Raw genomic sequence first — 13,508 nt, forward strand, 5'->3', positions numbered from 1 at the left:
TTCCTGTCTTTGAATACGAATTCCCCTTATCAGCAGCTTTTCCTCGTATCCAAGTGGCTTGTCATTTAAAACCCAACCTGCTTGGGTACCAAGCAGTGAGGAGGATCCAGGTCGTTGCCCCCGATCGGTCACCCCCTCACGCTATAGATCTTTAGGCTGATAATTCAAAAATGGAGGATGAGTCCTCTCAGCCATTAATTAATAATGTAGCTCTCTGTCTTCCTGTGTGACACACACGAGAAGGCACTGAGCGGCCAATAAAGATGTAGGGTAGAGAAGTGAAAAGCTCCTCCCAGCAGCTCTTCCTCATTGAGCTGAAGTAGATCAAAAACTTCCCAGGAGCTGAGGGGGAAAGACAGCAGAGCAAGAGGAGGAAAATAAGCAAGGAGGAGGAGATCTCCGTACCCCCCACCCAGGCAAAAAGGGGTCGGGACCCTATTAAACAGACGGTAGGTAAGAGGAGGAAGACCTCTTTATATACCACTCCGACGGGCGGACAAGGAAGTTCCCATTACGCACCCGCCGGGAACGAGAAGGGTGACCCCACTATGCCCCTCCCGGCCGGCAGAGACGCGGACGTGGGGGAGTCCCACTGGCCACTAGCCCGGCAGGAAGCGAAGGAGGAAGAGAAGTGATCACCGCTCCCCTCCCCCCCGGTTTGCTGAGTAGGGGTTGGGAGGAGGCGGCGAAGGGGGAGTGGAAGTTGGTGTCCGACCCGGCGTGTGCAGGTCAGAGGCGGGGAAGGGGGTGACCCCGTGGCCGGGGAACCGGTGGAGACAAAGCGCGATCGCAGCAGCCGGGGTATCCCCGAGCCGAGCACGTTGTGTGACTCCAGGGGGAGGGGGCCGCCTCCGCCTGCTGCTCGGCGTCATGGCCCCATTGTGAGGCAGGAGGAGGAGGCGGGGGAGGAAGGATCCGTAGCTCCCTCCTCGCAGTCCCAGGCAGGCAGCGGCGTGTCAAGCACACAAAAGGCTGCCGCCGCCGCCGGATTCCCAGTAGCGCCGCGACCCGAGCTGCTCCCCTGGGGGGAGGGACACGCCGGGCCCCGCTCCCTCCTCCCGGGCCGCCGCTCGCACTCACTCTCCTTTTCCCTCCAATTTGAAGCGGGCCGGGGCAGGAAGGAGCGCGCGGAGCGGGGCGATGCCGCTGCTGCACCGAAAGCCCTTCGTGAGGGAGAAGCCCCCCGCCGACCTGCGGCCCGACGAGCGCGTCTTCTACTGCAGGGTCACCAACGAGATCTTTAGGGACTACGAGTAAGAGACGACCCCCCCCCTCCTGGTCCGCTTCCCCTTCCCCGGGCGGGCCGGGCAGTTTAACCTCCCGAACGGCTGACATCTGGGGTGGGAGGGGATTCCCTGCCCGGCGTCCCGGAGACACTCCGCTGGGAGCGCTGTGGGCGGCGAGCCCTGCTTCTCCCCGGCTGGGGAGGGCGCCCCGCGGAGACCGGGATCCCCTCCCCGAACCCGCCTCACCCCCGGGGTCCCGTGAGGCCCCACGGGGAGGCCAGTCGCCACCCTGGCTCCTGGGGCGGCGGGGAAGCAGCGGGCGAGCTGCCTAGCGTGCGGTGTCACTATCCGGGCGCCCCGGCCGCGGGCCGCCAGAGGCAGCCGGGAAGTGAAAGTTGAGCGGGAGGCAGTAAGTGCCTGGCCCGGCCCCCAGCTCCTTCAGGGGCGCCCGAGCCGCATGTCGGCAGCTACTAGGCCTCGCTGCGTGCGCCAGCCCCGCCCACAGCCCCCAGAGAAGGGGCACAACGGTCACCGGGCCGCTGGCGCTGAACAGCCGCGCGCCTAACTCGGGCTCGGCGGCGGCCGGGCCGCGGTTTAAATAGCGCCGTGGGGGAGCGGCGGCCCCTGAGTGCGGGTCGAGCAGCCTGACATGTGCTGCTGCCTCACTATTGTTGTCGTAGCAGCCGGGCCGGGGTTGTGGGGGGCGCACCACGCGGAGCCATTTCAGCCCCCACCCTCTCATTAACCCTTTCCTTGTTCTCGCCCGGGGTTGCCGCGCTCCTGCCGCGCCGCCAGCCTCGCCCCCGTCAGCTCCAATGCACTGCCGGGTTGAGAGTTGCTGAGTGACCGTTTGAACTCCCTCCCAGCTCCTGGTCTTGAACGTGCCCTGTCTCGGCGCTTGCATCAAGCAATAGTTGGGGGGTTCTTTCATCAGCTTTGCAGCCCTGACACTCGTCCTTTGAGACTGAGGAGGAGGATTGCTGGGGGCGAGGATGTTGTATCTGTCCCTAAGGGCATTAATGTCAGGGTATTATAGTAGCATCTTTAATTCCACTTTGCAGGCTTTCTGCTCACAGCAGCCTCTTAAGGTAACTGAGATTTTCCGTGTCAGAGGAACGCCAATTTAATGCAGTAAAAATCACCCAAAACAAACCCAACGCAGTTTCCAGTAGTGTGCAAAGCCGCAGGTTTCCCCACCAATATTTATAGCTTGACAGCCATTTTTCTATTAGAATGTATTTCCCCTGTTCTTGTGTAAAAGACCAACAGAGATTGTGAAACAGTGTTGTCAAATGTACAAGACCTATGCAAAAAGCAGGAAAAATTATATTTCTCTGTTCTCACTCACTTATGCTGATTATGATTATTTTGTAGCAGCAGTGGGTAAAAATCTTTAGAAAGATAAGATTTTGTTTTAAAGCTGACTCTTTTAACTTTACAATCTGATCCAACATTACTTATAAGATATGAATGTTAATTAATCACTTCCACCCACCCACAAAATGTTCCCAAAAATCAAATTTTGTCTTACGTTTTTTTTTTAAAATAAATACTTTCTTTTGCAGTATGTGAAATTAGAGCACATGTAAATTTTACCATGCTTGGACTTGTTTTTGCTACTCAAATAGACTTCACCAAATAATATCTTAAGAGGAGTTGGATTGAATAATTTTGAAAGGGTCCTTGTGTTTCCTAAATTGTAGTGGAGGAGAGAATTAAAAAAAAAAAAGCCCGTAAAGAAAGTTTATTAAGTGTAGTTCAGAAGTGTCTGCAATAACATATCAAGGATATAAAAGGCAGGAACATAAGGACCTACGTTTTTCTACAGAATATAAGATTTCTCTTAATTCCACTATTTTGAAAATGTCTTTCATAAATAAAATTAGGGTGCATTTACACCACACCTAAACTTGAAATAAGATACGCAATTTGCACAGTGTAAATTGTGTATCTTATTTCAATTCTAATTTGAAATTTGGTACATCTGCACAGCGCCAAATTTTGAAAAAACCCGCACTATTTTGAGACCTCTCTTAACCCTTGTGGAACAAGAGTTACAGGGATGTTGAAATAGTGTACCCGTTATTTTGAAAAATATTTCAAAATAACAGGCGGCTTGTTAAGATGCGGAGTAGCTATTTTGGGATACTTCTGGTATCCCAAAATAGCCATGCTGTCTAGACGTACCCTTATTGTTATCACAGTATTATAACTGACTCTCATTAACAACCCAAATTAAAATCAAGTGTATATGTGTAGTTTAGAAAGACACTCAACAGAATGAAGCTTTAGTACCTCTTTCATAACTGCATGGAAGAGTTGTAAAGATTAAAAAAAAAAAAAAAAGTCCTTCAGTATTTGGAAAGGGCCGAATTCCATGTTTTAATCTGGTTCCTAGGCTGGCTGGATCTAGAAATACATACTACACTCAGTTCTCAATTACTCTTTGCTCAGATCTGATGGCAGCTTGCAAGGATTAAATATGGCCTTCATGTACTAACTAAACTTTTAGTTACTATTTGTCATATTAGATATCACTCAGTGGGAAAATACTCTTTCACTTTCTGGACCATTGCTATATCTGCACTCACCTACTCTATTTCTTTTCCCTTTCCTTGATCTTTGATGGTTAGGCTGAGAAAAGGGAGTACAGCAATTCCTCATTTAACACGTGCCAGCTTAACACGTTTTTGTGATAGCATGATTTTTTTTTTTAAGGGAACATTTTTTTAATTACATGACTGTCCCCGGAATAACACCATTTCCCCAGGCGGCCCGTCGCTGGCGGCTACGCAGGGCTTTCCCTGCCTCCCTGCAAAGCGGCAGAGGGTTTGCCGCTCGCCATGCCGTTCCCCGGCGACTTCCTCCCCCCGTTCCCCTTCGCTGGATGCAGAGCAGGTCCTGGCAGACCCATCACAGGGGCATACTCCCAATCCAATCCCCCTCCCCTCTCCTCCCCTTCCCTTCCACACAGCCAAACACCTTCCCTCCCTGCTGTAACCCAGTCCCCTTTCTCCCCCAACCTTATGTCCCGGTCCCAACAGACATCACCACTTGAAACGCAACCCCCACTTTTTCCATTATTTTCAATGGGAAAATTGACCCCACATAACACGTTTTCACTTAACACGATCATTTTCTGAAACATATCTATAGTGTTAAATGAGGAATTACTGTATGTTTTTGTTTTAAATCAAGTGGGCAATGTGTTTTGAAATGTCATTTAACACCTTTTACTGTCATAGTTTAACACCTTTAAAATTGTGTTAGCTGGTTGTGATGTATTCTAACTGAGAACTGAAGATCACCATCCACTGTGTTTTTAAAGGTGGTAGAAATCTAGTCTCTACTAGGGATGCCAAAATTAGTTTATATTGGCAAACGTGTAACTGCTGACATTTTCAGTAGTTAAACGTTTACATGTGGGAAGGAGGTAGGTGACTCCATTCCCTTCCCCTGCGCTGCTGCCTCAGATACAGGCTCATTGGTTAATCATTTACATGTTTACACTATCATATCCCTAATCTCCACTAATTGTAAAGTGATATTTAAAAGTGCATTTAAAAGTGCATAAGCTAATACATTTGAAAAACTTTTTTTTTCACAACTGCACAATAAGCCAGTGGAACTCATTGATGCCAGATATTATTGATGCCAGTGGTTTAGCAGAATTCCAAAAATAGTTGTATGTGTAAATGGCATACATTATGGTGACAACTGATTTGCTGCATTCCAGCTCTGGGAGGAAGGGGACAGAGCATGAATCAGGCAATTCTTATGCTCCAAAAGTGCAGGGAGGAAGAGGGAAGAGCAGGGAAGTGCGGAGCTCCGGTCCCAGTGTGTGAGAGGCGCATGGGAGAAAAAGACAGCCAGAGGGTCTGCAGACTGTAGGTGGAGCCCCATTGGGCTGCATGCAGCCAGTGGAATGCAGTTTGCCCATCACTGTTTTAGAAGCGCATTTCCTTTTTTTGCAAATGATTTTTTTCTCCATTTTGATGTGTGAAAAAACTTGCACAAAATAAAAGTGAACTACAGTGAAAGAGGATACAAAAAGTGGTGTTGTAGAGTGACTGAAAAAAAAGTTTTCCTAAAAGCTGTTTCATTCATGATAATCTGAGCTTTTATGTGTAACAGATGTACTTGTAGATTTTACTTGAGAGGTGTGAGGTTTTTTTTTTTTTAAGTTAATAGTATTCATTTCAATAACATGTCTGTCCTTACAACTCCATTAGGAAAAGGTAGTAACCCTGAAAGGGAAGCTGTCACTTTGATTTTTGTTTCATGTGAATACATTTTTAATAGCTCCAGTTTCTGCATCTTTTAAACAGAATATCCTGAAACTTGTTTGTAATTTGTTTGAATATATTTTTTCTGATTTTCTGTTGATGATTTTTAAGAGTCTCCTGAACAGAGGAAGAATTAAGTGATAGGGAAATAGTGAAACTGTGCAGAAAGGCCTCCATCCTGCAAAGATTTAGTAAATATTAACTGTATGCATCAACAGTTACTTCTAGTTCATAAATTAAGCGCATACATAAGTCTTTTCAGAATTGGGGCCAAAGGTGCTGCTAAACACCCAAAGTAGAGATACTGATGTTCATTTAAGGAAATCTTCCGAATGTGTAGGAAGCCCCCATTTTGAAGGGGTGTGGCAGACTAGCTGGGAGACATGGTCAGACTTTCAATTGCCCTGTAGAGTCTCAGCTTTCATTACAGTAGTGTTTGTGTCTGGCTGTTATGGTTGCAGTGCAAACTTTGAGCAAGTAAAGCAAATGTAACAGATTCATGTGTGTCTCACTGAGTGTGTAAAGAGCCTGAAACAATAGCTGTCTGGTGTGAGCTACCCCATTCACTTCACTGGGTGCTAACTCTGATGATAATGATAATACTTTAAATGTCACCCATGTTAACCCAATTTCACTCATCGTCAAAGCATGCATACAAATGAATTGCATTATGAAGATGTGTAAAAAGTGTATCCCAAAGTATGGGGTGGCCATGATAGGCTAGCCTGGAATGACACAGACAATGTTACATTTGTCCTGTGTCTGAATTTATACAACACGGTGTAGGATTGAAGGGCAGAGGGGGAGAAGACTGATTGATTTAATTACGTGGAAGTGGCCTTCTACTCTTAAATGTTTAGGAAACACTGCATTCAGGAATAAGTATCACACTGTTAGTTGATCCACAATATGTAATATTTTAACATAACTATAATCTGCTAAGTGGCTTTGAGTCTGTTTACTTTTTAAAAAATCAACTATTCCATCTAGAAATGAATTTAACAAACCACTATTTTTGCCAGGTTCATCAAAATATTGTGATTAGCTCATCCTGCAAGAGCTGTTGAATAATCAATACTATAGATATTATGCTGGTGTACTAAACAGGAAGTAATCCAGTATAACCATGGTGCTTGCAATATTACTTGGAACACTGAAAGGGGGGGGGGGAATCAGCATTTGTGAAATTGAAAAGGGAGATGGGACTCTGCAGAAAAAATAAGTTAATGCTTTTATAAGAGCAATGCAAAGAGCAATGAACAAAAACTATTTAAAAGAAGTGTTTGGCATTATTTTTTTAACTTCCCTAATGATGCGCTAGAATACTCAAAAGCACTAAAGTGTTTTGACTGCTGAAAAGCAAACTGGAACTTAAATGAACTTAAACCGTTTTAAGAAGAAAAACTGAGACTATTATATGCTTGTGCAATTTTAAATGCTGATTTTGTAAGTATATATGTGGATGGCAGTGTTAAATTTATACCCATGATTAATCTCATTGAACTTAGTGGGACTGTTATTTAAGAATGGCCATATTGGGTCCATCTAGCCAAGTATCCTGTCTGCTGACAGTGGCCAATACCAGATGCCCCAGAGGGAGGGATCACAACAGGTAATCGTCACGTAATCCTTCCACTGTCATCCACCTCCAGAGAAACAAAGGCCTAGGGACACCATTTCTACCCATCCTGGCTAATAGCCATTGATGAACCTAATTTCCAGGAATTAATCTAGCTCTTTTTTTGAACCCAGTTAAAATCCTAGCCTTCACCACGTCTTCTGGCAAGGATTTCTAGAGATTGACTGTGTGCTGAGTGAAGAAAAACTTGCTTTTGTTTGTTTTAAACCTGCTGCCTATTAATTTCATTTGGTGACTCTAGTTCTTCTAATCTGGGAATAAGTAAATAACTTTTCCTTTTTCACTTTTTCCATACCAGTCATGATTTTATAAACCTCTATCATATCCCCCCTTAGTCTCCTCTTTTCTAAACTGAAAAGTCCAAGTCTTTTTAATCTCTTCATATGGGACCCGTTCCAACCCCTAGTCATTTTTGTTGCCCTTCTCTGAACCTTTTCCAATGTCAGTATCTCTCTTTTGAGATGAGGCAACCGTATCTGTACGTAGTATTCAAGATGTGGGCGTACCATGGTTTTATATAGAGGCAATAAGATATTTTCTGTCTTATTCTCTATTCCTTTTTTAATGATTCCTAACATTCTGTTTGCTTTTTTGACGGACTCTGCACACTGAATGGATGTTTTCAGAGATCTATCCACAATGACTCCAAGATGTCTCTCTTGAGTATTTGTAGCCAAGTTAGTCCCCATCATATTGTATGTATAGTTGGGATTATTTTTTCTAACGTGCATTACTTTATATTTATCAGCATTAAATTTCATTTGCCATTTTGTTGCTCAATTACTTAGTTTGGTGAGATCTTTTTGAAGCTCTTCACAGTCTGCTTTGGTCTTAACTATCTTGAGCATTTTGGTATCATCTGCAAATTTTGCCACCTCACTATTTACCCCTTTCTCTAGATCATTTATAAATAAGTTGAATAGGATGGGTCCCAGCACAGTCTCTTGGGGGACCCCACTAGTTACCTCTCTCCACTCTGAAAATTTACCATTTATTCCTACCCTTTGTTTCCTGTCTTTTAACCAATTATCAATCCACAAAAGGACCTTCCCTCTTATCCCATGACAACTTGCTTTACTTAAGAACCTTTGGTGAGGGACCTTAAAGTATACTATATATACACAATTACTCATGTATGTGGACTTATTTGCGGGTCCTAAAGACCTGACTTTGCCCAGTTAAAATCACTGGGAGTTTTGTTGCATGTAGACTGTAGTGAGCAGATTTTGACCCTACAACAGTAGATTTATCAAGTACTGAAAAATTAGGGTGAACAGAAGTGGCAAAATGACCCTTTGAGTATTCCGTAATGAAGTGAGAACCAATAATGATGTGTTTTAGGTAGGGATGTTAAAATGTGTTTAATTATGTAAATAGTATAATCACTGAAAATTTGAACGGTTATATGCAGGGGGCAGGCGGCTACAGGAGATCATACACGTGGGGAGATGGCTTAAAAGCTGGTTTCCTGCATTTACCAGCTCCCACTTGCCTCCCGCCCCCATGCTTCTGCCTTTGATACAAATGTAATGACTGTAATTTAATTCTGGCGATCGTATTACTATCCACAACTGGAACAGAAGTAGTGTAGTGTTTTACTTTTAGACTTGTAGTGTGTTTTTCGCTTAGTTGGGTGAAATCTTGTAACACTGTATTAATTTTGGCTAAACTATAGGGATTAGCTAGAGTTCTATTAACTTTTCCTTTTTTTTCTTCATTATAGTGACTTTTTTGAACGAACCATTCTGTGTAACAGCCTCGTATGGAGCTGTGCTGTCACAGGTAAACCTGGACTCACATATCAGGAAGCACTTGAATCCGAAAAGCGAGCCAGACTTAATCTCCAGAGTTTTCCAAAGGCACTCATAGTTCCAGTTTTGTATTTGGCCACTCTTACACATCGCTCACGACTTCATGAGATCTGTGATGAAATCTTTGCTTATGTCAAGGATCGATATTTTGTTGGCGAAACAGTGGAAGTAGTTAGAAATAATGGTGCAAGGTAAACAAATTTTCAGTGCATTATTAATGAAATGTGTTTATACTATACCTATTTTTATTATTGATTTTTACAAAATGTGGAGTTATCAGTTCTGTAACACATTATTTGTAGGACAAGTACAAATCTCTTGCTAACCATGGGTACGTCTAGACTACAGGCTTTTGTGGACAGAGGCTTTGTGGACAGATACTGTCGACAAAGCTTCTGTCAACAAAGAGCGTCTAGACTACATCCAGTTATGTCAACAAAGCAAGCTGCTTTGTTGACATGAGAGTGTAGACACAAAGGACAGTTTAGATGCTTACATCCCTAATTCCGATAGGGTTTTTAAACTTTCTGCTCATACAGTATATACAAACATGTTGGGAACTGATAACAGTGCTTCTTTTTTATCCTATCTTTGTATGAGTTACAGAAGTTTTTAGTTAAGGAAATGAGTGGTAAAGCCATTACTATTAAGGGTTTGGAGAAATCCTGAACTTTATTGTTCTCAAATGTGGTAACTTTTGTATTTGAATCCATTAGTTTATAGTTAGCTTAAGTCTGTTAGTTCGGTTGAATTTTCCCTTACATTATGTTGTTTCTCTGAAGGGTCTGGAAATGTTTAATTTCAAGTCATAAACTTTGCAAAGATTTCCACATGCTTAAAATTACATATTGAATAGTTCAATTGGTGGGACTACACACAGTGTAAATAATTTATTTTCTGGATTGGGCTTTTGTGCTGTTAGCCTCCCCAGACCATGAAGTAGTAAGATGGCATTACCCAGCATTAGATCCATGACAAAATCCTTAATATGTTAGAGGGGGCAGGGCCAGCATATTTATTGGAGGCCCACCCTTTCATATGGTTTCTGGTTTTTCCTTTTTTGCCTGGCAGTACAGATATAGAAATAGTTGTATTATGGAGTGAAAATAAGATTTTAATCAAATGATTAAAATATGCATTCAGGTGCTCAAATGCAATGTTGGTGAATTCAGATGTCTTTTGAATTTGCCAAATATGCTCCTGCATTTTGTCATCTTCTTGGACCTAGTCTGCACCCCTGACTGATGTAGCTATGCCAGCCTAACCTGTTATGTGAGTAGTTATGTTTATTGAAGAATGCTCGTATCTACACATTTCTTAGGAAGGTGATGTACCTGCTTGGTTCGAAAGCTCTCTTCTATGAATTTAGACTGCATCTGTGCTAGAGGTTTATGCTAGAACAGATAGGGCAGTTAGGGTGATGTAGCTAAGCCAGTGTAGTATAAGATATACTTCAGAGTCTCTACTTCAAATCACTTGTTTTAGTTGAGCACTAGTTTTGATGTTACACATTATTTAAGCTTGTTTTATACAGAATGGTGGTTGGTCTCTTCTGTTTGTTAGTTGTAGACTTCAGACTTGGCTGAGCTGGTGGTCAGAGATTTTTCACTCTGCCTTTTCTGGATGTGTGGCTCAAGACAGAGAGCAAGAATACAACTTCAGGAGGTGGTGTTGGTTCAAGAGAATGTCCTAACATTATTTCCTCATGGTTAGTCTTTTATAGTTTGTGTTACCCTGCTTTGCCTTGGGAACTACCTTTTGTTCAGTTAGGGGTCCTAACATGTTGACTATAGCTGATTGATATCTTGATCTGAAGTCGGCATGGAATATTCCAGTATGAAGTGGACGCTTTTTTGCAAAATGTTTGTGATCACTAACAATGTCCTTTTTGGAAATGGACTTGAGAGTCCCATGTGAGAAGAAATTGGCAGCACTTACTGTGTAATGGAATAAGACCCATTTTAACCTTACTAAATATAAGGTTAATCATCAATTACTCTTTCACACATGACCATTTGTTTCTTGTGACAGCTGTTAAGCATGATGAGGGAAAAGGAACTCAGAAGTAGGCCATGGTCAGCCTGAGTGCACGGACTGCAGTGCCCTTGCAGCTAAATTTAAAGCCACTTCAGCATTCCTTATTAATACTAAAGTTCATTTAGACATTGACCAAATATCATTAACTAGGCCCAAACTCAATCAGGACAATGTTCCATATAGCTGTGTGGTTTCATATTGAACTATAAACCTTTTATAGGGCAGGCCTTTTAGATCCGCTATGAAGAGGCTGACTTTTTCTGAGTGATCATCTATAAGGAAGTACTCATGGGTTTATAGGCTGAGGCAGTATTAAGCAAACATCTACCCTATCGACTGTCTTCTCCTTCCACACAATCACTGAGTCCCAGTTGGTAAAGTTGGGTAGAAAGAGTTTCTGCAGGATGGGAAAGAAGGGAGACTAAGTTGTTGCTTCCCTTACTCAAACTCCCACACGTATTGACTCCTTTGGTCATTGGTCTCCTCTAATCCACTGTTTCTCAAAGTGGGCTGTGGTCCTGCCTGGATAAGCCACTGGTGGGCCTTTGCCGTTTTGAAAGTATTTGTAGTGAAGTTCATTGTTTCCAGCCTAGGGGAACTGCAGGAAGTGGTGCCATGGGCCACACTGCCCACCCTTGTTCTATGCCCTATTAATAACTAGTGTGCAAGCCATTGAAAATGTGGATAGTGTTTTGCTTTTCTTTGAAAAATAGACTAATAGGAATTCTTGATTGGTCTGTCAAGGGGCCGGGACTGTATGATTAGATTCCATTTATCTCTCTGAAAATGTGCCTTTTCTATTAGTTAGTTGCAGACCCATCACCACCCCTCTGCAACTGTTATAGAGAGGGTTGCTCTAGAAATAACAGGTGCTGGTGCATTGGCCACAAAGCGGTTCCATGACTTAGGAGAAGAATGATATTATTGCCTGTGCCTAGCTATTGCAGAACTTTCACACATCTTATTTGCTGGGAAGAGTAATTGCATCCAAATTAGTGACTTCATTAAAATGTGAACAGATGTTTAATTTATGGTTTACAATTATTAGCTGCATGTCTCGAGGAACATAAAGTAGATAAATATGTATACCTTTCACAAAGTAATATTTGGAATGTGAATCCTTCATTCACTTTTGCTAAACGCAGAGATCATGTAAAAGAGTAGAACATTGCAGAATCTTGAGCTCTGGTTGTCTTAAAATATAAGCTGTTGTGTAACATGGCTGTTCCAGGTCCTAATTCAGCAAGCTACAGGTATTTGAAGCACCTGTAGATCTTGAAGTCCTTTGCTGCAATGGGAACTTAAACTCTTAAGGTATTTTATTTTGAAAGCTATGTTGCGAATAGATATAAAGTAGACAACCTCAAATATCTCTTCTAAACTGATTTAATAGAATTTACTGGAGATTCTCAGAAAATGAATTATGCATAAGAATAATTGTTATATGGAAGACGGAGCACTGCTCTTCTTTTCTAACTTACCTCCTCACTCTTTTTGTTCCATTTATCTTCTCACATGTTGCTCATGGAAGCTTTATGAGTTACCTATTAGACAGAGGATGCAGCTGTTGTAGCCAAAAATATATAAAATGAGTAAGCTGGACTATCCAGGTCAAAAGGCATTACCCTTTTCCTCTTGCCCTAACTTCTGGGAAGTGTGAGGATATGGGGAATCTTACCAGAGTACTGCACCTATATCCATATGGTGTTCCATATCTTATGACTGCTAGGGATGTCAGCATGTAGCCTTGGCTTATCAACTACATGCACTCCCTGCAGAGGCATCAGGGGGAGCAATAGCCAGTGCCCATGAGGAGCTGGCTTTAAGCAGGATCTACATGAGCAGTGTATCTGCCTCCCACCCCATCATCATCATGTGGAAGATGTACAGTGGCTGCAAGCTGGAGCCAGTACATGCGGGAAGCTTGCTTTTAGCTCTCTGTGCATGCCAGCTCCGCAGACCCGCCTTTCCCCCACCTGCTACCTCTGCAAGTGGGGGCAGGCAGAAGCTGATACTTGCCCTCCTTGCCCCCCACGCTGTTTCCTCTATCTCAGGCAGCAGTGGAAGGGTGGGGGAAGCTGCTGCGAAGCAGCATCTGTCCGTGGGAAGCGGAGCAGCCTCTGGCTACAGGGAGCTTGGACCCCTGCGAAGAGGGGCTGCTTTCACCCCATGCTGCCTCCTGCCTGCCACCCCATGCTGCTGCCTCTGAACCAGGAATGGAGCAGGAGTGCACTGGTTGCCATCCCTGCCCCCTGGGGACTATCGAATAGTCGTGTTACTGGTCAGTTTTCATGCAGTTACATGACTATTCAATTACACTATATCTAACACCCCTAATGTCTGCCTCTATGTAGCAATGGGTGTCTGATAATGAAATAGCCTCCTCTTTCTGCAACCCCTCTGGCTGCTGCAAGGAAGAAGCAGAATTCCTTCACTCTCCTGTTTTACCCTCATTCCATCCCAAAACCTCCTGGCTACTACTACATATGTGTGTGTCTTCTGTTCTTCT

General features: G+C 43.5%; 1 protein-coding gene across 9 annotated transcripts in view; it reads left to right on the forward strand.

Moving 5' to 3' along the window:
• The first annotated feature begins 290 nt into the window (after positions 1-290).
• Positions 291-13,508, forward strand: part of BAZ1A (bromodomain adjacent to zinc finger domain 1A) — a 103,477-nt gene continuing 90,259 nt past the window's right edge. For 7 of the 9 annotated variants that reach the window (XM_025181948.3, XM_025181949.3, XM_075926937.2 and 4 more), the window contains exons 1-3: positions 291-449; positions 1,105-1,253; positions 8,875-9,153. In XM_025181948.3, coding sequence (XP_025037733.3) covers positions 1,141-1,253; positions 8,875-9,153 — 392 coding nt within the window. In that variant the 5' untranslated portion in view covers positions 291-449; positions 1,105-1,140. Of the gene's footprint in view, positions 454-558; positions 729-1,104; positions 1,254-8,874; positions 9,154-13,508 lie in introns of those variants that run through there. The other 2 variants (XM_075926936.2, XM_025181947.3) reach the window with 2 other exon arrangements.

The sequence above is a fragment of the Pelodiscus sinensis genome, chromosome 5 (assembly GCF_052426305.1).
Source record: "Pelodiscus sinensis isolate ZL-2025 chromosome 5, ASM5242630v1, whole genome shotgun sequence".
Lineage (NCBI taxonomy): Eukaryota > Metazoa > Chordata > Testudines > Trionychidae > Pelodiscus > Pelodiscus sinensis.